Below are 25,153 nucleotides of genomic sequence, written 5' to 3'. Positions count from 1 at the left end.
TTGCTTTACTATGATCGCCTATTCAGTGGTAGAACAGCATGTTTCTGTCAACCAGTCTGGCTCAAATTACATAGGTCTAAACAGAGACTGGCTTAGAAAACCCACTTTCAGATAACCTAATAAAGCATTGCAAGGTAATGTCTGTACATTACATGGACAGCCCATTGACTTCCACAGGAATGGTGTAATTCTTTTTGTTTTTTCTGTAGTGGCTCTACAGGATAAATGAAGACTTTCTACCAGGTTCCTATGCAGATTACAGCTGATTAATTAGGTATCTCAGGTCACCCCGTAGTTGTCCAGGCATAGGTATTTGATGACCTATCTATAAAGATAGGTCATCAACACTGGATCAGTGGGGTCCAACACCTGGTGCTCCTCACCAATCAGCAGTTTTCTGCTTCGGTAGCGCCCATATGTAGACATTTTGCCAGCTGCGGCAGTACAGCTTCTACTCTGAACAACAAGCTGTGCTTGCATTGCGCTCTACACTTTGAATGGAGCTGCACTCGGTGGCTCTGTTCAAAGTGTTTACACCCAACCAGAGCAAAAACTACTACTTGGTTGGGGCGCAGGGAGTCAGACTCCCACCGATCTGCTACTGATAACCTGTCTAGTAATCATCAAATACCTGTGCCTGGACAACCACATAAGCTTATTTTAAGAGGACCTTTTTGAAAAATGATGTATTCTCTAACGTGTACAACATGTGAGCGTCCAAATTTAAAATGAACAATGGATAAGGAATGGTGACTTGGCAAGACAATTATGTCTTACAGTCTCATACTGCTGCATTAACCATGTTACTGTAAAATAAATCTAGGTGGAGAACTTCTTGACCTAAGCCAATTGAAGACATAAACACCTCCAGGTGAAATATATAGGGTAGGCAGCTATATAGTCAGCGATGTATTTGGGTAAGTTTAGTACAAAAAGTACTATGTTCAGCCAAATGCAAGACTACTATTCTTTCTTTGCCCTTCATGCAGATTTCAAAAGATGTTCAAAATGCTTTCAGGTAAGATGGGTCCCAATGTTCAGATGCTTAGGAAAGGTGGCCAACCTCTTCAATACAGTAAATACATTTTAGCTTTCAAAAAGTAAATGTGAATGTTCATTTTGTACAATAGAGAAATGTAAATTAAGAATCATTTGTGTGTTTTGTCTCTTGTACATAATTTACCAGCTTCCCTTCTTCCCATTTTTTTTTTCTTTTTGTTACTTTTTTTTCTTCTTTGATAAATGCACTTGCCTCAACATCAAGGTCACTTTTGCCAGTATAATATTTTTATACAACATCTTTGAATTTCTTCCATTTTACCTGTTTTACGCAAGGTAGCTGTTCACCAGAAAAAAAAATCCTTTTTTCTTTCTTATCATTAAGAATTTAACTAAACAGCACTAATGTTGTAACGGTTTTTGAAAATCTCGCAGGGATAATATCAGTGCATTTGTGTAAAAAGAAAAAAAAAAAAAAAAAAAAGGAAAATTAAGATCTGTATGTGCTTGTGTATATAGCTATATATAAATGAAGAAAAGGTTTTCAGTGTACTTAGAAACTGCGTATCCTGTACAAGGTTTCACACAGAATCTCGAAACATTTGTTTCTTGTAGAAACAAGTTGACTTCTTTTTTTTTTGCGGATTTCTTTGTATTTGAAACCAGTGTGTAAATAATTTAAGCTGAATATTGTGATCTCAATTTTCTTTGAGTTACAGCTCAATGCATAAGGATTTCTCTTCAATATTATGGATGTTATCCTGCCGCAAAAATGCTGGCATCTGTCTACCATATTGAAAAGGAATCTGAAGCAAAGCAGCATTGTATACTGGCGTGAACGAGTAGAAGATTTTAGCTTGTGTCAAGCTTTATATAACATGTACATTCTGTATAAATATTTTTTTTTTTTGTCAAGCTAGGTTTGATTTAGAAGCATTAACAAATTGAATGGAAGAAATGGAGATTCCCTCCTTCCCACCACACTAGAAGCATTGTGTATTTATTACATAGTAACTATAAACCATATGTATTAACACATTTGTGGCCAGGAGCCTTGCAGAGCATAAGCTTCTCACTGCAAAAGTGTTGGCCCGAGCAGTCTCATTGTTACAGCTCAGAGAGGTTTCACTCTTAAACTACCAGGAGCAAGGGCAAATCATCTGCAAAGCAATTCCAGCAGTTGCGGCAACAAACAAGTGAATTTTCAATATTTCATAAATATATTTTTGTTTCATTCGTCAAATATTGCCATTCTAGTATTTGTTAAAATAAAACACTATAATGAATATTTTAAAGGGGTTGTTTAAAAAAAAAAATAAAAAAATCTAATGGCACACTGCTGAAAGTTTCATGGGATTATTTTGTATATAAGGATATTTTTAATTCACAAAAGTCTAAGGAAAAAAATTAAATCAACCAAGTGACAGGTTTTGCAATAAAAGAACTTATTTTTTCATTAGCTCCATTACCTTTTGTTTTCAGATCTCTTCTACGGAGATTTTGCGGGTTCAATAAAATTATTTTTTAAGAGTCTTCTACATTTAGGGATTTTTTTTGTGCATATGAAAACTGCCTTGGATATGTACTTTGTTTTTGAAGAAAGTGTTTTTTTGTGGGTGTGTCTTGCCTGTATATATTTGTTCATATTTTTGTGAATTCAATACTCTGTACCATTGTATTATAGTAATTTTTATAAAGCAAACCATAAATATACTCACTTTTCTTAAAGAAAACCAAAGTCTCATTGTGTAACATTTCTTGTGTACAGTTTTTCCTACATTGTTTTTCTATACCACATATGTCAAACTCTGGCCTGCAGGCCAAATATGGCCCAAAGGGTCAGTACATTTGGCGCGCGACGCCGGACAGGTCGCTCAAGTCTATTTGGCCAGCGACACCAGGCGGGCACTTTCAACTATATCAGCATCTGAGATGCTGATACAGTTGAAAGCAATGATGGGAGAGGGAGTGTCTGCTGATGCTCCCTTCTCTATCATTCTGCGTCTGACGTCTCAGCACAGCTAGCGCAATGATGTCATTACAACGTGCCCGCTCTACTGAGAGATCTGCAGAGGATCTGACGACGCCAGGAAGAGACCGAAGCAGCGGGGGAACGGGCGGGTGAGTATTTTTTTTAATGTACGGCCATTATACTGTATGCAGCACTATGTGGGGCCCATTATACTGTATGGAGCACTATGTGGGGTCATTTATACTGTATGGGGATTACAGCTGGAGAATCATACTGTAATGGGGTCACCATTTTTGGATTGGGGTAAGGGAGTGCAGTAGGGTCATCATACCGTGTGTATAGAGGGTACTGTGGGGGAATTCACTGTGGAGGTGTCATACTGTGGGGACACTTTTGTTTCCATCATACTTTATTATCTGTAGTATTCCAGGTTTTTTATCTTTTATTACATATTTAAATTAGGCCATATGCTTATTACTGCTCTTACATAACATTATATTATTCCAATATATCATTCTAAAATCTATTAATTAAAATATACTTTGTTCGTGGGACAACCCTTTTAAGTTTGTTTCCATATGAAAAAGTTCATAGCTTATATTTGATAATAAGGAAAAACATCAACTGTAGACTTTTTTTTAATAAATATCAAGGTTGGCCTGCGACTTTGTCTAAGCTTTTCATTTTGGCGAGTGCCAGTGCTTGGTTTGAACAGTCATTCTGTGCTGTCAGATTCTCACAGATTTGTGTTTCTATACACTGACTATTATAAATAAACATATGGAGAGTAAAGCATAAGTGAAGGATAGAGCAAGATCCATTGAGACAGTTACAGGAGGTATCTTTCAGATGTCTTGTACAGCTTGTGCTGTCACACAGCTAAGTTCTTATTACTGATCAGAGCTATGAATCCTTTAAAGTACAATATACTGCTTTAGATTTAAAAAAAAACATGTCAGGAATCAGTTTATTAATATTTATTTTACCAGGTAATAATGTGGCAAATATTGTTTTTCTCAATGCTAAAAAAAAAGTTAGCCTCAGTTGCATCTAACTTAAATTAATAGGTTTGTTAAAGGGAATCAGCCATGTGATTTTCTCTGCAGTGTACAAGCTTTTCCATTAAAGAGAATCTGTCACCCACTGGGAGATATGAGACCTCTACTATGGGCATACAGGTTATAGAAAAGTAAATCTAGACATACCTGTATGGCCCATAGTAGAGGTCTGCTTGCATAGAAATGTGTTTTTATAAAATCTGTTTTCACATGCTTGGCGCCCGGTGGATGCCAAGAAATCCCCGCCTATCAGTTTGTTGTATATTCTCCCCCCTCACCTACACGTCACAGGGCCCTGCACTCGTCTCACTCACTTCCATGCGCAAATCGCCGCCATCATCAGGAGCGCTTTTTTTTTTCCCTCCCGCCCCGTTTGTCTCTGTAGTGTTCTAGTGCGCAGGTGCCCGGAAGTCACAGTGACCCCCTGGCGCCTACGCACTAGAACACTGCAGAGACCAACGGGGCCAGGAGTAAAAAAAAAAAACGCTGATGATGGCGATTTGCGCATGCGCGGGAAGTGAGTGAGACTAGTGCACGCAACAGGGCCCTGTGACGTGTAGGTGAGGAGGGGGAATATGCAACATAATCAGATAGACGGGGATTTCTTGGCATCCACCGGGCGCCATGCATGTGAAAACCGATTTTATAAAAACACATTTCTCTGCAAGCAGACCTCTACTATGGGCCATACAGGTATGTATAGATTTACTTTTCTATAGCCTGTATGTCCATAGTAGAGGTCTGATAACTCCAAAGTGGTGACAGATACTCTTTAATGGAAAATCTTGTACACTGCAGAGAAAATCACATGGCTGTACAATTGAAACAATATTTCTAAAATAAAAGTATAACTTATAGCTTGTTTTGTCTTCAATGTCTGACTGGTTGCAACTTCCTGATAGCAGCTCTAGAGCAGGGTTCCCCAACTCCAGTCCTCAAGGCCCACCAACAGGTCATGTTTTCAGGATTTCCTTAGTATTGAACAGGTGATAATTCCATCATCAGCACAGGCAATAGTTACATCACCTGTGCAATACTAAGGAAATCCTGAAAACATGACCTGTTGGTGGGCCTTGAGGACTGGAGTTGGGGAACCCTGCTCTAGAGCACATACTTGCTGCTTGAATGATAAGCTTATAGAGTTGTATGCTTCATATAAAGAAATAAGTAGCATCCTTTTTATATACTCTTAGTGGGTAATATCACATATCACACTTTTGTTGTTCATATAATTTAAACTTCTGTTATAAAGGAGTTTAATACCTTTATAAAAGCAGTGGGAGTTTGTACTGCCACATAACAGATTTGTCATGTTAAAAGGAACTTGTCAGCAACATTTTTAAGGGGACGAATAGAGGTAGTGATATATTGTATAAAATATATATATGTATTCTTGTTCAGCAATTAAAATTGTCTGGATCCATTACTTCATTGCAAATCAATTCCATACTTTTATCCTTATATAAATTAGACTGCAAGTGCACTGGGAATGGCCAGTACACTTGCAAACTACCGCTCCTCTTCAGTTCTCCACAGCTGGAAAGCCTTTATCTCTGCTGATAATCAAGCAGCCTTTGGCAGCGCTAGGCAGAAAGAACTAAATAGGAGGCGAGGACCGCAAGTGCACTTGTTATGCCCAGTGCACTTGCAGTCTAAATCACATATGTGTAAAAGTACAGATCGGTATGACATGGGTATCTGTTATTTTTGAAGAGTGACTTTTACATCACTACCTCTGGTTGCCCCCCTAAAACATGGCTAACAGGTTTTCTTTAAACATCCATCTAGTTTACATAAAGGGGAAACCTTTACAATATGATATAGAGTATATGTCATGCAATGCTCTCAAAAATTTCTAGTAAGGCTAGTTATTCAATAGATTACGTGTAAATAGTCTGGATGGACCATTAAAGTCAATTACCACCTAGTTAAAATGCTTTTATTTTTCATAATCTACTAATATAACGTATATTTTCTGTAGTCATTCACATACATAATCTGCGCCACTCTACAGGCTTTCCATTTCCCCATTTGCAGTTAGTACAGTGAGGTTTCCTCGTGCTGCTTGATCCAGTTCAATAGCTTCAAATAGTGACTTGAAATTTCCAGCTCCGAATCCCTAAAATATAAAGTAATTGTTATATATTGTACATGGATATACAGTGGGTATGGAAAGTATTCAGACCCCTTTAAATTTTTCACTCTGTTTCATTTCAGCCATTTCGTAAATTCTAAAAAGTTAATTTTTTTTCCCCTCATTAAAGTACCCTCTGCACCACATCTTGACTGGAAAAAAAAAAAAAAAAGTAGAAATTTTTGCAAATTTATTAAAAATGAAAAGCTGAAATATCACATGGTCATAAGTATTCAGACCCTTTGCTCAGGCACTCATATTTAAGTCACATGCTGTCCATTTCCTTGTGATCCTCCTTGAGATGGTTCTACTCCTTCATTGGAGTCTAGTTGTGTTTAATTAAACTGATAGGTGTGTGCCTTTCTAAATCAAGTCCTGTCTATCTAAGACCTCACAGCTCACAGTGCATGTCAGACCAAATGAGAATCATGAGCTCAAAGGAACTGCCCAAGGAGCTCAGAGACAGAATTGTGGCAAAGCACAGATCTGGCCAAGGTTCTAAAAGAATTTCTGCATTACTTAAAGTTCCTAAGAGCACAGTGGCCTCCATAATCCTTAAATGGAAGAAGTTTGGGAGCACCGGAAGTCTTCCTAGATCTGGTCGTCCAACCAAACTGAGCACTTGTGGGAGAAGAGCCTTGGTGAGAGAGGTAAAGAAGAACCCCAAGATCACTGTGGCTGAGCTCCAGAGATGCAGTAGGGAGATGGGAGAAAGTTCCACAAAGTCAACTATCACTACAGCCCTCCACCAGTCGGGCCTTTATGGCAGAGTGGCCCGACAGAAGCCTCTCCTCAGTGCAAGACATATGATAGCCCACATAGAGCTTGCTCAAAAACACATGAAGGACTCAGACCTAGAATTAAGATTCTCTGGTCTGACGAGACAAAGATAGAACTTTTTGGTGCTAATTCTAAGCGGTATGTGTGGAGAAAATTAGGCACTGCTCATCACCTGCCTAATACAATTCCAACAGTGAAACCTGGTGGCAGCATCATGCTATGGGTGTGTTTTTCAGCTGCAGGGACAGGACGACTTGTTGCAATTGAAGGAAACATGAATGTGGCCAAGTACAGAGATATCCTGGATGAAAACCTCTTCCAGAGTGCTCTGGACCTCAGACTTGGCCATAGGTTCACCTTCCAACAAGACAATGATCCTAAGCACACAGCTAAAATATCAAAGGAGTGGCTTCAGCACAAGCACAAATCTGTGACCATTCTTGACTGGCCCAGCCAGAGCCCTGACCTAAACCCAATTGAGCATCTCTGGAGAGACCTGAAAATGGCCATCCACCAACGTTCACCATCCAATCTGACGGAACTGGAAAGGATCTGCAAGATGGGGTGCAGAGTGTACTTTAATGAGAAAAAAATGAACTTTTTAGAATTTACCAAATGGCTGCAATGAAACAAAGAGTGAAAAATTTAAAGGAGTCTGAATACTTTCCGTACCCACTGTATTTGTGCTGAGACTCTGTTTACACTTTTTCTCTTTCCTTCGGAGTTCCAGTATTTTTGATGGCCGTGATAGCGTGGAATGTAAAGCTATTACTGCCGTCACAAACACCAGAAACCTGATGTAATAGGTGGAAAATGGATCCTGTCATGGTTCCATTAAGAACAGAATCCATGACAGTAGTGTGACCAGAGCCTAAGATTTAAACATAATGATTGGTATCAATTTAATATCAGAATATTGACACTCATTTTCTAAATTATTTAATGAAGCTTCTGTCGCCACATTTTCTCCTAGAACATGAAACTGGATTGTACAGGTCCATGAAACTCAAGCTTAGCTTTAATTATATAAATTAGTCTGTATGCAAGATTGAAAAAGCCAACATCATTACTGTTTCCAATGTAGAGTCATGACTGACACTTTGTTCTCAGAATGACACACAGTTCTGCAGTGAGATTAGAGCTAACACAGTACAGTAGAAGTGAAGTTTGTATCATTACAAAAGCATTTGTAGCTGCATTTGTCCTCTCATACTGCTTCAGCTTCCATCTCACAGGCAACCAGTGTAGGGAAAGGGCACTACTGCAGAGCAGAGACCTTTGTGACACAACAACTGCAAATGTGCTAGTTGTATTTGTAATGAGAAAAAGTTCAACTCTGCTGTACCGTGTTGGCTATAATAAGGCACAGTTCTGCAGCAGAGCTGAAGTACTATGAGAGGACACATGTTGCTGCAAATATTTGTAATGAGACAAGGTTTCAGTTCTGCTGTACTGTTACCTCTGCTGTACTGTTATCACTCATCACACATGGCACTGCAGTGAGATTAGAACTGTCAGTCATTACATGTCTCACACTGGTAATGCACCCTTTTATTTAAAATAAGCTCTGGAGGCAGATTCTCATGCAGATCAGAGTCCGGCACATAGTCTTGAACAGCTCGTTTACATATAAGAAAAAAGTGGATATCTCTGGAATTGCATTGCAGATATCAATGTATCCTTTTATTCAGCTTCTTATGACCCACATGCCCATATAGACTGCTTAGGAGGATTGAACCTACTGACAGATTCCTTTTAAATGCTACAGCTGGATGCAACATTGTTAAAAAAAAAAATAATAATAATAATAAATGGGTTGTCCAAAATCTTTCAGAAGAAAGCCGCCCCAGCAATCATCTGATCACTGCGAGTCTAGCTTATGAAACCCTGACAGTTAGCAGATATGACTGCCAGGTAAATGAGTGACCATGTAATACATGAGATTCTCTGAGAGTAAAAATTCTTCTCAACAGCGTGTCTCTCTCCGCCTTGTTCAATGAAGTCCTAACTTCCACCTGTCCTTATGTGGGAATCTTGTTTACCCTTGTATCCTTTGTCCAATTTTTTTTTTTTTGCTCAAGGACCACTACAGGCCTTGATCATCATCCTTCTCTTTCAAAAGGAAGACAGATGCTATAGCAATCGAGTCGAAAAGACCCCATACACTTGAGATTATGGTCAGTCAAACCTCCAAATTTAGTGGGCCCAGCCAACCATCTCATGTCTATAGGTATGTACTGACTTCCACCCAAGAGATGGTGCAGGGAGCTGGGGAAAGAAGTATGGGTCCATTTGAATTTCGACACCTGGTCCTTTAATTTTCCCCATTGACAATACATGAATGCTGCGCCGCACTGAATGTTCATGTGTGTGGGACCTTCAAGTGCTAGATCATATACAATCTACATTTATACGTAGATTAAAAAGGGGGTGGGAGGGAGTGCTTTTTGTTAAATTGTGGCTTTTAGTAATATTGCTGGATTTTTCTTTATTATTGTATTGTCATTGACACACAGAGCAAAAGAATTGGTACTACGGGAGTGTATTTGTTCGTATAGTTATTTCTACTACTCTCTGAACTGCCATAAATACATACCTGATGATTATGACGTTGAATGACTTCAAGAAACAAGGTAGGCCTGTCTTGGACTGGTTTAGTAAAAATCTGCAGCAAATAGCCTTTCTCATCATAATCCACCAAGATCTTCAGTTCCTAAAAACAGTTCATTTGTGGTAATAACGTAGTACACACGCAGTGTATTTTATCAATGTCAAATATATACAAACCTCCAGCTTGTCAAGGTTTTCTTTTACTTGTATTTTCGCTGTTTGCAAATTTTCCCTCAGTGTCTGATAATAGGTAGATGGGACAGACATAAACTCCATGCCCCTTTCTTTTAAGTTGATGATCTGCAAGAGAGAATTTTATTAAACGGACTTATTTTTCTAGCTGAAGTGTACATTTGTGATAATAAGCTCTACGACACCTACCGCACTTATGATATCTGAACTGTTTAAGGCAATGTGCTGGACTCCAGGGCCACCATAATATTCAACATACTCCTATAGTGAGAGCAAAACAATAATCATGATGATGACATTGAACAATATTGTTTCTAGGTTTAAAGTGAAAGTATGCAAATGACCTCTCATCCAGAAGGAAGAAAACTCTAGTCTCTCTAGTGCCACCTACAGGTAAGTCAATGTCTCATCCATTAATGTCTACTAGTGATGAGCGAGCACTAAAATGCTCGGGTGCTCGAAGCTCGGGTCGAGCACATTGGAATACTCGGGTGCTCGACCCGAGCAACGAGCCCAATGTAAGTCTATGGGAAACTTGAGCATTTTTCTGGTGGTTCCCCCCGGCGGTCTGCAGAAGGTCAAAATTTGCCCAAATCGATGGGAACGGTGCTCTATTAAACGTCAGGCAGGCAGAATATATAGGCAGACAGGCAGGCAGGGTATATAGGAGGGTGCATGAAAAACATAGCAGGGCACTTGGAACACACTAGTGCCCTTCGATTTTCATGCACCCGTCTCTTTAAAAAAGCCGGCCGGCAATTCATCAGCGGCATACACCGGTACCTGACAATTTAGAACAGAAAGAATAGAGCATCACACATAGATTAGATAGCTAGAAACAAGTCAGTCACATAAATAATAAGTACAGTGATAGTGTTGATTACTGTACTTGTCATTTAGTGTTAAAATAAAGGATTTATTAAAAAAAAAAATTGGCATGGGGTTCCCCGTAATTTTAGTCTCTAGCGGAGGTTAAGCAGACGGCTGGGGCAGATGTTTGAAGCCTGGGAAGAGGATAATACCCACGGAGCTTCCCAGGCTACTAATATCATCCCCCAGCTGAATACCTAGCCTTTACCAGCTATTAAAATGGGGGACCCCCCAAAAAAATGACGTGGGGTCCCCCCTATTTTAATAGCTAGCAAAGGCTAGGCAGACAGCTGGGGGCTGATATTAATAGCCCAGGAAGGGTGCCATGAATATTGGCCCCCTCCCAGGCTTGAAACACCAGCCGTCAGCCGCCCCAGAAATGGCGCATCCATAGGATGCGCCAATTCTGGCACTTAGCCTCGCTCTTCCCACTGCCCTGTAGCGGTGGCAGTGGGGTAATAGGGTTGGGGTTGATGTCAGCTTATAATGCCAGCTGACATCAAGCCCAGGTTAGTAATGGAGAGGCGTCTATAAGACACCCCCATTACTAACCCCATAGTCAAAGTTAAAAAAAACCCACAAACACCCAGAATAAAGCCCTTTAATTGAAATAAACACACAATTTTTTAATGTTCTAAATTAAACCATACTTACCATCACGCCCATTACAGCTGAAGCCAATGTCTTCTGCTATAAAAGTAAAATAATAAACCAACCTCATCCTTACCTTTCCATGGTTCCCAGGACGGCTCCAGCTCTGCTACATTCACATGACAGGCTGGATCGCAGCCGAAAGCTGCCATCCAGCTTGCCATGCCGCAGACACTGAGAAGCGCAGGCATGCTTGCGCTCCTCAGTGTCTGGCTGTGACGGCATCCAGATGAGCCGAGTTCATGTTCAATGAACTCAGCTCACCTCATGCACATCACTGACAGCGTGGGAAAATTCTCCTGCGCTTGCGGTGAGTGTGAGAGAATTCTCCTGCGCTCACTGCAAGCGCAGGAGAATTTTCCCACGCTGTCAGTGACGTGCATGAGGTGAGCTGAGTTCATTGGACATGAACTCGGCTCATCTGGATGCCGTCACAGCCAGACACTGAGGAGCGCAAGCATGCCTGCGTTTCTCAGTGTCTGCGGCATGGCAAGCTGGATGGCAGCTTTCGGCTGCGATCCAGCCTGTCATGTGAATGTAGCAGAGCTGGAGCCGTCCTGGGAACCATGGAAAGGTAAGGATGAGGTTGGTTTATTATTTTACTTTTATTGCAGAAGACATTGGCTTCAGCTGGAATGGGCGTGATGGTAAGTATGGTTTAATTTAAAACATTAAAAAATTGTGTGTTTACTTCAATTAAAGGACTTTATTCTGGGTGTTTGTGTTTTTTTTAAATTTGACTATGGGGTTAGTAATGGGGGTGTCTTATAGACGCCTCTCCATTACTAACCTGGGCTTGATGTCGGCTGGCATTATAAGCTGACATCAACACCAGCCCTATTACCCCACTGCCACCACTACAGGGCAGTGGGAAGAGCGAGGCTAAGTGCCAGAATTGGCGCATCCCATAGATGCGCCATTTCTGGGGCGGCTGACGGCTGGTGTTTCTAGCCTGGGAGGGGGCCAATATTCATGGCACCCTTCCTGGGCTATTAATATCAGCCCCCAGCTGTCTGCCTAGCCTTTGCTAGCTATTAAAATAGGGGGGACCCCATGTCATTTTTTTTGGGGTCCCCCATTTTAATAGCTGGTAAAGGCTAGGTATTCAGCTGGGGGATGATATTAGTAGCCTGGGAAGCTCTGTGGGTATTACCCCCTTCCCAGGCTTCAAACATCTGCCCCAGCCGTCTGCTTAACCTCCGCTAGAGACTAAAATTACGGGGAACCCTACGCCAATTTTTTTTTTTTTTTATAAATCCTTTATTTTAACACTAAATGACAAGTACAGTAACCAACACTGTCACTCTACTTATTATATATGTGACTGACATGTTTCAATCTATCTTATCTATGTGTGATGCTCTATTCTTTCCGTTCTAAATTGTCTGGTACCGATGTATGCCGCTGAGGAATCGCCGGCCGGCTTTTTTAAAGAGAAGGGTGCATGAAAACACTATTATTATTTTTTTTAATAAATCCTTTATTTTAACACTAAATGACAAGTACAGTAACCAACACGGTCACTGTACTTATTATATATGCGACTGACATGTTTCTATGTGTGATGCTCTATTCTTTCTGTTCTAAATTGTCGGGTACCGGTGTATGCCGCTGATGAATTGCCGGCTTTCATGTTTCACTGTGAGCACTGTGCCCATCGATTTGGGCAATCGCTGTAATGCCACAACCACCATGGCTGTGACATTACAGTGAGTGGCAGACAATCCCTGCATGATTGGTGCTTTAAATAGTGCCAAACATGCAAGACGGGGACCCGAGCTCCCGCCCGAGCATCTCGCAAGTACTCGGCGAGCTCCAAGCATCTCGAGTACTGAGATGCTCGGCGAGTACCGAGAAGTGGCGAGCATGCTCGCTCATCACTAATGTCTACCCATTAGAAATAGCAGCCAAATCAGACATCAATCTGTAGACAGAGGTAATTTACACATATTTTTCAAGGCAGCATTGGCTGAAACATTCTCCACACCAGGATTTCAGCAAGGAGAGCCAGTACCCACCTGAAAGTAGAGACTTTCATAATTTTTCACTACTGGCTTAAGTATTGCCAATTTTAGAATTGGCCTTGTTAATACAAATGAACTTTCTAATTTTTACATGTTCTTCATGTCTCTTCTGGACATATGATGCATGCAGCAATGGATCAGCCTTTATATTGCCTCCCCTCCGCTCCCCATGAGTGGTAAGCCAACTGCGTATGTCATTATTTTGTTTTTAGCATTGTTCAGTCACATTGACTTTGTACCTGAATCTGAGATTTCCTCTTTCCTACAGCTGGCTCATTTATGGGCATCTTGATGGTCTCCTCATAGTTGGCGACTACAATAGAACGGAGCGCACTGAAGTCTGTGTGAAGTTGTTTGTCGTCCACAGACCAAAAGCGGTGGAACAACAGATTTTTCTGGTACCTACAAAGTTGTGAAAAATGTTTTGGTTGAGTGGAGTTAATCTTTATTAGTAAAATAAGACAAATATAGTAGATTATTATGACTAATAACTTTGTTTTACACTAGAATTTTTATTTTATACTATTTCATGTAGGGTAACCTTGCAAAAAAAAAAAAAAAGGATGGTTCAATTCATCAAGCAGTTTACCCAAGTTTTTTGTACTGTGAAATAGCTTGAAATGTTGCGATTGCTTTGCTCAAGTATGAGTGGTGCAAAAATTTTGAGACTTTTCTGGATTTGACGACAGTTTTACAAACTTTTTAAAAACTAGGCAGAGATTTAGCCAAAAGGTGTGTGGTCCTGCGCAGCCAGTCTTTTTAATTAAAATGTACTTACCAAAAGTGGCATGCATTTCAGGAGCCTGGAATACATTTTTTATATTTGCACACACTAGCTGAGAGATGCCCCAAAATCATTAAAAGGAGCACGATTTCATCAAGACTGGTGTAGAAAATAATGAATCGGGGTCAGAGGGTGCTGCCTAGTGTAATATGTCTGCAAAATTGAAATAAGGGTTAGATATGATTTGTTGCATGAACCTGATGGGGTTTTCGCAGTAAAATAGGCACCGTATTAAAGATTGGGAAGGAGTGGAAGTTGATCCAGCTTCTGATCCACAAATCAAGATGGTGTAGATAAAATCATAAAGTCTTTATTTAAAATATTTAAAAGATTCCAAGCATCAAGAATTAGGACAATAAACATAAAAAACTCTCCATATGATGAGATGGTAGGGGGGACATAGGGCAAGGAAATTGAAGAACCAGGAGCGTTCTTAAACTTGGTTTAAGAATCATATGGAGTGCTTTTTGATGTTTTTGTCCTAATTATTGATGCTTGGAATTTTTTAAATCTTTGAAATAAAGACTTTATGATTTTAACCACACCATCTTGATTCGTGGATCAGAAGCTGGATCAACTGCCACTCCTTCCCGGTGTCTACTCACACCAAGCAGTGGCGTGGATCGCAGGCTTCTGTACAGACTGAATTACATTGCTGGGTGAGCTGGCTTTTTCTTCTTTTTATACCTTATTCACAGTATTAAAGATCACAAGCAGTATACAGTAAAGTAGTCAGAGTCATACACTTCAATGGCTGTAAACCAGACACCAAAGGAACTTCCACAACATAGGCATGCATTCCAGCCAGGTGCGGGTCCGTTTTATCCTGGGTCTTCCATTGTAGTAATATTGTATAGACTACCTCCCTCTGAACTGGGTCAGAAAAGGTTTTTTTTCGTTGTAAAAAAAAAAAAACATGTAGGAACCAGGCAACAATTGACCCACAGTAGGCCATATAGTATATCCAGTAAAATTATGGGTATATTATATGGCCTAGTGTGGTTTGGTTGTTGTCTGGTCTCCACATGTCTGTTATTATTATCATACGAAAAAAAGGAAAAACGGGAACCCACGGGCGCTGCAAGGGGGAGACAAGCCGGTTCCAGGTCGGATGAAAAACTTTAATGGACCATTAAAGTTTATCATCCGACCTAGAACCGGCTTGTTTCCTCCTTGCATTGCCCGTGGGATCCCGCTTTTCCTTTTCTCGTATGGTCCAGCTCCGTGCTTTGGGCATTGTGTGTCTGCGGATTGGTGCGGCAGCAGTCCGGCAGAGTTGTTATGCCTTGTCCAGTGTTGTGCATGGTCAGCACAACTACCAAAGGTGAGCACCGTTCACATCAGTCCAACTTATTCCAGTAGTGGATTTAAACATGGAGAGCTTTTCTCTGTTATTTCTCCTACGTGTTCTTATTATCAGAAAGACCAAGAAAAATGAGTTTTGATCCTACTCGCACCAAGAACAAACATCCCCCCGAATGTGGTCCTTTGATTTGCAATCCCCTGAGCACTCTGTATTGGACACTCCCCAACCCCACTCCATTCTGAGGGATGGATCTAGCTATCTCCTGGTTGGATGCTCTAGACGGCACACATGCGCTTAAAGGGGTATTCTAAGTTTGAAAGTTATTATCTACGCATAGGGAATAACTTGCAAGCATTTAGGGATATCTTTCATGACTGACATTCTCAGAGCTATGACGAGCTGAATTGAGAAATAGAAGTATAAGCAATCTTTACAAACCAAGCAAATCTTATGAGTCCATAGTTTTAGGGAGGGGTAAGTAAAACTTTATTAAAGAAAAAAGGTTGTACAAGGAATAAAAATACAGTGATTGTATGATTTTATGATTGATGTACATTTTGTTAGATATATTTACCAGTCAACAATTGACACCATTTCATTATCGGGTTGATTTCCCACCACGTGGTCAATGAAATTTAGTTTGCAGCTGGGCCTACGGTATAAACAAGTGACAGCAGTATCAGCTGAAGACTTAGAAGAAGTCTGATAAAAATCTATCCACATAGATTACTATTGTTTTAGCAGCAGTTAGAAATAACCACTTAAAGGAAACTGTCATTTAAAATAACGCTATCAACCTGCAGATATGGGGTTAATCTGCAGGTCAATAGTGTTCTGAACCTGCCTGGCACCTGCACTGAGAGCCCCACTGCTGGGAGGAAATTAACTTTTTACCTCCCGGCAGGTTCACTCCTTCAAGCAAGGGAGTGATGCACGGTTTCAGCCACCACTCTGTGTATAGAGAGCGGCGGCTGTAACCACACTTCCAGCACTGACTGACAGCAGGCTCAGCATTAGGGCCGACTGTCAGTCAGTGCCAGGAGCGCAATTACAGACGACGCTCTCAATGCACAGAGCTGTGACTGAAACGGTTCCGGCGCTGCCCCTGTGACTGAAAGAGCAAACCTGCTGGGAAGAATAAAGTTTGTTTCATCCCGGCAGTGGGGCTCTCAGTGCGGGCTTCACACAGGGTCAGAATGCTATTAACCTGCAGATTAACACTATATCTGCATGTTAATAGCGTTATTTTACATGACAGGTTCCCTTTAATTCTGTGATGAGCAAAACAATATATTTTAAGGTAACTGAGCCATTCAAGGCTTTACAAGGTACTGATATTCTACAAGTAATTTCTTTATACATAGCTTACTGTTCCTGGTCATGTTTGGCATCAAGATCCCATAAAACATCTACGTTTGTTACTACAGTATATGTATACACATTGGATGATTTTTATAAAATCCACAAATACCATTATTCCACATACTTACAGCTTCAGGAGCAGAGGATCCTTTGATAATGGGGGTTGAAACCCTGGTAAGAAGATGCCATTGTAATCCAGCTTTTCCACAAGTGTGTGCGTTGTATCTCCATACTGGGTGCAGACAGGTAAAATTTAATTGCAGGATATGTCATTGCTTCTGACAGATTTACATTTACCATTCTGGTAATGCTTTTTTGCATTTATTAAATGTAATAATGGTTCATCTATCACATTGATAGAATATAAATTCTTAATCTAACATCTCCTACCTAAGATGAGTACATATTCCGTTCCAAACCACTTAGTCAAACCAAAAAATAAAAAATGTTACAATGAAAAAAGGGATGGATCCCAATCTATGGGAAGGGGTAGGTGCATACGACACCTTAATTACAACGACAGATGAGGTTTACCTAGGCAAGGCGCTTTATGAAAAGGACAGCTTTTTGTTTTCTTGAAGCAGCTTAGCTGGTGGTTATAGCGTCATTTTTTGCAGCGGCTCCAACACTGACTTCTTTTTTTTTTCTGTAATGTAGACAATAACTAGCGAGCGACTAGAATGAACATGCTACTTCTTTCAACCACTTCATGGTTTCTGAATCCCAATTCAGTTAAGAGAAATGACAGAAGGCTTAGAACATGCACAACAATGTCATTTTTACATTGCTGCCTGTTTGGGGGGTTTTTGCATCTGTTTTGCGACAGTTTTTCAAGTAGAAAATGATTCTATATGAAATTGCTGTTTCTGCATCAAATATACTAAGTAGGTCTGCATGGCATGAGAAATTCACAACACACAGTGGCAGCAGATTTTTATCAAGAATGTCTCGGTACATTTGTTCATTCATCCTTCCTTCAAACACATGAAGTTTGCCAGTGCCGTATGCTGAAAAACAGCTCCACAACATGATGTTCCCACCTCCAAACTTCACTGTTGGTATGGTGTTTTGGGGGTGATATGCAGTGCCTTTTGGCCTCCAAACATGGTGTGTATTATGACATCCAAAGAGTTCAATTTTGGTCTCATCTGACCGGACTATATTCTCCCAGTATTTCACAGGATTGTCTAAATGCTGTTTCGCAAACTTTTAACACACTTGAACATGCTTTTTGTTCAGTAATGAAGTCTTGCATGGTGAGCGTGCATACAGGCCATGGAGATTGAGTGCATTACTTATAGTTTTCTTTGAAACAATTGTGCCTGATGATTCCAGGTATTTCTGTAGCTCTCCACAGTTGGTCCTTGGCTCTTGGACAACTCTTCTAATTCTTTTCACTGCTCTGTCTGAAATCTTGCGGAGAGCAACTGGTCACGTCTGGTTTATGGTGAAATTATGTCCTTTCCACTTCTGGATTATGGCCCCAACAGTGCTCACTGGAACCTTCAGTAGTTTAGCAATTCTTCTGTAACCAATGCCATCACTATGTTTTGCAACAATAAAGTTGGGAAGGTCTTAAGACAGGTCACTGGTTTTACCCATCATAAGATGTTTCTTTTGTGGCACCTTGGGTGATGATACATCTTTTTATAGGCCACCAGTTGAGCCATTTGATATTATTTTTCACTAAGAGGCAGAATTGTATTTTAATTACTAATAGATTTCAACTGGTGTCATGACTTTCCATGGCTTTTTGCACCTCTTTTTCTTCATGTATTCAATACATTTCCCTGTGTCATTTCTTATTATTACATATAACTTAATTTATGGACATCTATGGTTTAATTTCTTTGCCTGTGTGGATTGAATGGGTTGTTATCGACATCTGGTGAGAATTTATGTCAATATCACCTTTAGAAATATATCTACTTAGAAAATTGGTGACGTGTTCAATACTTATTTCAGCCGCTGTAACTTTAGCAACATTGTTACAGTTAATAGGAAAATAAAAGAAAAAGTGAGGATAAAAGAAGTAGGGAGAGCGGAATCTTTGCTTACATCCAATGTTAATCTAAACATATTACTACTGACAAAAGCACGTAGATACACGTATGTATGTGAAAGTTAAAAATAAAATGTCATAAATGTTATGGATCAAAATCAAGTTGAAATTAGATAACTATTTATTTTCTAGTTGTTGTTTTTTTTTAATTAGATTGAATCTTGAGAAATAATTTGCAGTATACTGATTCCAAAAAGTCTTTTTTTCCCCCCAAAATTCATAATGGATTTTAACATCTTTAATTCAAAGACTAATCTGGTCTCATCCTAACTTTTTAATGGAAGTAGAACTGATGTCAAAGGCTTTTATCTTTAACTTTAAACAAGTGGACCACATCATTGAGTCAAATTCTGCCCACCAGTCACAGTATACCTCAAGAATGGGCCCTGTTTTATTGGGTTACACTAAATAAAATTTATTTGAATGAAATGGAATATAAAGACTGTATAATATCCTTTCCATTCTTCTTAAGGGCCCAAATATTACAACACACTCATTCAACCCTTCTTCCATGTCCACTAAATGTGCACATTAGGGTACAAGATAGAAGATGAGACACATACAAATCAGTCAAAGGGGCCCTGTCCTTTTCAAGGCATGGGGTCCAAATGATCCAAACTGCAGCCTGTAACATAAATAGATACAAAATTATATAAAAATAGATTGAAGATATAATTACCGTCTGAATGACTGCAAATTTGACCCTTCCGTATTTATCTTCCTCAATCCAGGGCTCCTTTACTATTACTGCTCCCCTGTCTCTGGCTTTCTGATAAAATAAAAACAAATGCTGTAAATTATTAATCAAATTACTGGAATTCAAATGTGTTCACTGGTTGATCCTACGCTTTGTGAATGCCCATTTACACAGGGTGATGAGCGGCTGAATAACTGTTTGTATGAATGTTCGTTTGCAATTATTGCCCGCTCATTTGTTCATTGTTTGAACACATTTTTCATGTTGACATTAAAATCATTGATATTTGCAGCAGAGCACCCTGTGTAGCCACAGCCGCGCTGCTTACAATAATGAAGCTGAATGCAAACGATCGTTTGAATGACTGTTCATCCACACATACTGCCAATGATAGTTCCATGTAAATGGAAGCAAACAACCGCTAATTCACTGTTACATACATGTTGTTATATGGTCGATCGACTTTCTTGTGGATAGATAATCCACCTTTGTAAATGGACCCATGAGCGAACAATTGTTCTGATTTCAATCCTAACAAGAGACAAGAACCCTTTATATTATACATAATGATCATCTGTGCAAATACTTGTTACGATTCTATCACAAAACCTCAGGGCACTTTAATAGTTTGCCTGACTATTCGGTTTCTTTAGATTTTATCAAACATTTCAAGTCCAATTCTGTCATTAAGTAAAATTATCTACATACAAGGGTACAATACAGATTTTTTGTAAAGTGCAGGCAGAAAAGCCACAGCGTATTACAGTAGCAGTAAAGTAGATGATAATAATAATAATACTGCAACCAATCTCATCCACAAACTGCAGAGAATAGTCAGCCGGAATCCAAAAAAAAATATTGACCTGTGGTGCAGAGTTTAAATGTGTAACATGTCATATGAGTCAAGAGCTACAACAAACCCCATGATTGCAGATTTTGCTGTGGATTTTAGGTCAATAGATAAATTTGCAACTCCTGAAATAGGACACTTTTTGCAAAAGAAAGAAAACAAAACAAAAACAAATGATATATTCTCCTATTACCCCTTCAATGTCTCCCCTGCTTGATCTTCTGCCAGTCTCTTTTATTAGACCACGGTCACACATTCAGTATTTGGTCAGTATTTTACATCAGTATTTGTAAGCCAAAGACAGGAGTGGGTGATAAATACAGAAGTGGTGACGTGCTTCTATTATACTTTCCCTCTGATTCTTTCACTCTTGGTTTTACCTTACAAAAACTGAGGTAAAGTACTGACCAAATACTGAATGTGTGAACGTAGCCTTACCCATCCTACGTGACTGCTATCTTGCCCTAGATAATCATGTGTGACAAGAGTTCATCTCAGGAGGCCAGACACTGGCAAAGGACCAGCCAAGGAGCTAGGGAAGTGCCACAGAAGCCAAGTATAGTGTTTTTCATTATTTTCAACTATGCGCCATAGCTAAACCATGGACAAATGGGTGCCATAATCCACTCAGTTTGCTGCAGATTTGTTGCTGTGAATGTCTGTCCCTGCAGCTTCTGGTAATATGTCAGCAGAGAAGTCCCTTAACAATGTACCTTAACAAGAAAGTCACAGTCTTCAACTTCAAATGCTACATCTTTCACACCATCACCATGCTTCTGTAAATGGGCTCCAAATTCTGTACAAGAAAAGAATGATTATATAAGTAATGAAAACTAAGCTTGGATGCTATGGACAACTAAGCCACTTATCTGGTTGACGGTCTTGATAAATTAGGCCCATTTTGGGTTGATACTACAACAGAACCATATAATGATTTCTTCTGACATTCCACTCGCATATAAAGAAGAATATTTAGGGGCCGATTCATTTAGACTAGTGTTGAGCATCCCAGGCTCAATGAAGGGCTCACTGGAAGATGCGCTGAATTAGTTAAGAGGCGAGCAGCCATTAATGAATACGATGCATCTTCTCAGTGGCATGTGACTTTGTGTACCTTGCCAGAAATGCTACCCCAGTCACACCAAACAAACCAAATGCAGGCTTCAATGTTGCCCAGCAGAAACATCTATTTCTCTGCTTAAAGCTAGTGCTGAAGGCTTACTAAGCTGCAACGAGATTGTAGACGACCCTTTTTTATTCTGAAGCCAAACGGTCAATCAGTTGTGATTGCTGGTGGGAGTGCTGGTTGGCCATACTGTTGCAGTAGTCTTAAGTTCACATTGAAGGCTGTCAAAGTAACTTTTGGAAGGCAAAGTATGCCATAGAGGGTCGCTTGTTTGCCATGACTTTTGTTTTGGCTCATAATGGTATCCCGGGAACTTACCACTACAACATCCATATTTCCTAATAGGCCATATACAAAAGGGTTGTTGTAATGAGACTTCATTTGAAGTTGTAAAAAATATATTTGTATAGTTTCACTGTTTGTGCTTCTGTTCACATGACAATGCACCTAGCTGTCCAGAATCCTTCACATCACCGGTTGTAATAATGGCATTATAAGATAGAAGTCGGGGACATACCAAAGGTGCAATGTGTGAAGCCGCACCGGGGCCCATTTCCACCTACAAAGCAGGTGGAATTTTGCATTATGAGGAGCTATTGGACTGCAGAGGGCCCATATACAGTTCTTCCACAGGGGTCCTCTTCTGTCTGGGTCCTCCATTGATATGTGATCTGTCCGCAGACGCTTAAACTCCAACCTGAAGTTTCACACTGATTTAGACATATTTCTTCATTTTGGAGCACACCTATTTTCCTATGGTGAAAACGTTCCCTTTCTTCATGAAAGTTTTGTAGATACACACATTTCTAATGCACCCAGTCATTCATTATTTAAAAATATATACAGTATAGACCAAAAGTTTGGACACACCTTCTTATTTAAAGATTTTTCTGTATTTTCATGACTATGAAAATTGTCCATTCACACTGAAGGCATCAGAACTATGAATTAACACATGTGGAATTATATACTTAACAAAAAAGTGTGAAACAACTGAAAATATGTCTTATATTCTAGGTTCTTCAAAGTAGCCACCTTTTGCTTTGATGACTGCTTTGCACACTCTTGGCATTCTCTTGATGAGCTTCAAGAGGTAGTCACTGGAAATGGTCTTCCAACAATCTTGAAGGAGTTCCCAAAGATGCTTAGCACTTGTTGGCCCTTTTGCCTTCACTCTGCGGTCCAGCTCACCCTAAACCATATCGATTGGGTTCAGGTCTGGTGACTGTGGAGGCCAGGTCATCTTGCGTAGCACCCCATCACTCTCCTTCTTGGTCAAATAGCCTGGAGGTGTGTTTGGGGTCATTGTCCTGTTGAAAAATAAGTGATGGTCCAACTAAACGCAAACCGGATGGAATAGCATGCCGCTGCAAGATGCTGTGGTAGCCATGCTGGTTCAGTATGCCTTCAATTTTGAATAAATCCCCAACAGTGTCACCAGCAAAGCACCCCCACACCATCACACCTCCTCATCCATGCTTCACGGTGGGAACCAGGCAAGTAGAGTCCATCCGTTCACCTTTTCTGCGTCGCACAAAGACACGGTGGTTGGAACCAAAGATCTCAAATTTGGACTCATCAGACCAAAGCACAGATTTCCACTGGTCTAATGTCCATTCTTTGTGTTCTTTAGCCCAAACAAGTCTCTTCTGCTTGTTGCCTGTCCTTAGCAGTGGTTTCCTAGCAGCTATTTTACCATGAAGGTCTGCTGCACAAAGTCTCCTCTTAACAGTTGTTGAAGAGATGTGTCTGTTGCTAGAACTATGTGTGGCATTGACCTAGTCTCTCATCTGAGCTGCTGTTAACCTGCGATTTTTGAGGCTGGTGACTCGGATAAACTTATCCTCAGAAGCAGAGGTGACTCTTGGTCTTCCTTTCCTGGGGCGGTCCTCATATGAGCCAGTTTCTTTGTATAGCTTGATGGTTTTTGCAACTGCACTTGGGGACACTTTCAAAGTTTTCCCAATTTTTCGTACTGACTGACCTTCATTTCTTAAAGTAATGATGACCACTCGTTTTTCTTTGCTTAGCTGCTTTTTTCTTGCCATAATACAAATTCTAACAGTCTATTCAGTAGGACTATCAGCTGTGTATCCACCAGACTTCTGCACAACACAACTGATGGCCCCAACCCCATTTATAAGGCAAGAAATCCCACTTATTAAACCCGACAGGGCACACCTGTGAAGTGAAAACCATTTCCGGTGACTACCTCTTGAAGCTTATCAAGAGAATGCCAAGAGTGTGCAAAGCAGTCATCAAAGCAAAAGTTGGCTACTTTGAAGAATCTAGAATATAAGACATATTTTCAGTTGTTTCACACTTATTTGTTAAATATATAATTTCACATGTGTTAATTCATAGTTTTGATGCCTTCAGTGTGAATGTACAATTTTCATAGTCATGAAAATACCGAAAAATCTTTAAATGAGAAGGTGTGTCCAAACTTTTGGTCTGTACTGTATATATATATATATATATACAGTACAGACCAAAAGTTTGGACACACCTTCTCATTTAAAGATTTTTTTGTATTTTCATGACCTACAAAGAAACTGGCTCACATGAGGACCGCCCCAGGAAAGGAAGACCAAGAGTCACCTCTGCTTCTGAGGATAAGTTCATCTAAGTCACCAGCCTCAGAAATCCCAGATTAACAGCAGCTCAGATTAGAGACCAGGTCAATGCCACACAGAGTTCTAGCAGCAGACACATTTCTTCAACAACTGTTAAGAGGAGACTTTGTGCAGCAGGCCTTCATGGTAAAATAGCTGCTAGGAAACCACTGCTAAGGACAGGCAACAAGCAGAAGAGACTTGTTTGGGCAAAAGAGCACAAGGAATGGACATTAGACCAGTGGAAATCTGTGCTTTGGTCTGATGAGTTCAAATTTGAGATCTTTGGTTCCAACAACCGTGTCTTTGTGCGATGCAGAAAAGGTGAATGGATGGACTCTACATGCCTGGTTCCCACCGTGAAGCTTGGAGGAGGAGGTGTGATGGTGTGGGGGTGCTTAGCTGGTGACTGTAACGGGTCTGGGAGGTGGAACCTCTGAGCTATTATACAAAGGGGCAGTCTTTGTAAGGAGGCAGGTGGCTCCCAGGGAAGGTGGGAAGGAAGACACGGCAGGTGACAAGAGCAGTCCCTGGGTAGAAGGACAGAACGGACACGGCAAGTGACGGGAACAGTCTCTTGACAGGCGGGTGGTCACGGCAAGTGACAGCAGAGCCTCCAGGTACGCTAGCAGGCAGGTAACAGGTGAGCACTCCCAGGTGAGCGGGCAAGAGTCTCTGGACAGGCAGGTGGTCACAGCAAGTGACGGCAGAGCCTCCAGGTAGGCTAGCAGGCAGGTAGCAGGTGGGCGCTCCCAGGTGAGTGGGCAAGAGTCTCTGGACAGGCAGGTGGTCACAGCAAGTGACGGTTAAGCCTCCAGGTGGGCTAGCAGGCGGATAGCAGGTGAGCGCTCCCAGGTGAGCGGGCAAGAGTCTCTGGACAGGCAGGTGGTCACAGCAAGTGATGGCAGAGCCTCCAGGTAGGCTAGCAGGCAGGTAGCAGGTGGGCGCTCCCAGGTGAGCGGGCAAGAGTCTCTGGACAGGCAGGTGGTCACGGCAATTGACGGCTAAGCCTCCAGGCAGGCTAGCAGGCGGGTAGCAGGTGAGCGCTCCCAGGTGAGCGG

The 25,153-nt window shown here is 40.7% G+C and overlaps 1 protein-coding gene across 1 annotated transcript in view; it reads right to left on the bottom strand.

Annotated features, from left to right (window-relative positions):
* Positions 1 to 5,090: 5,090 nt before the first annotated feature.
* HPD (4-hydroxyphenylpyruvate dioxygenase) overlaps positions 5,091 to 25,153 on the bottom strand; it is a 60,476-nt gene continuing 40,413 nt past the window's right edge. Inside the window, exons 6-14 of the mRNA XM_073676268.1 lie at positions 21,065 to 21,147; positions 19,484 to 19,573; positions 16,871 to 16,974; positions 15,955 to 16,032; positions 13,530 to 13,692; positions 9,935 to 10,006; positions 9,731 to 9,853; positions 9,540 to 9,656; positions 5,091 to 6,148 (exon numbers count right to left, since the gene is read on the bottom strand). Of these exons, the coding sequence (XP_073532369.1) occupies positions 6,038 to 6,148; positions 9,540 to 9,656; positions 9,731 to 9,853; positions 9,935 to 10,006; positions 13,530 to 13,692; positions 15,955 to 16,032; positions 16,871 to 16,974; positions 19,484 to 19,573; positions 21,065 to 21,147 (941 nt within the window). The 3' untranslated portion in view covers positions 5,091 to 6,037. The remainder of the gene's footprint in view (positions 6,149 to 9,539; positions 9,657 to 9,730; positions 9,854 to 9,934; positions 10,007 to 13,529; positions 13,693 to 15,954; positions 16,033 to 16,870; positions 16,975 to 19,483; positions 19,574 to 21,064; positions 21,148 to 25,153) is intronic.

This window comes from Phyllobates terribilis, unplaced genomic scaffold (assembly GCF_046119375.1).
Source record: "Phyllobates terribilis strain yellow unplaced genomic scaffold, ASM4611937v1 Scaffold_1__5_contigs__length_1240528914, whole genome shotgun sequence".
In the NCBI taxonomy this organism is placed as follows: Eukaryota; Metazoa; Chordata; class Amphibia; order Anura; family Dendrobatidae; genus Phyllobates; species Phyllobates terribilis.
Note: the sequence above shows the minus strand (reverse complement) of the source record. Positions and strands in the feature narration are given on the sequence as shown.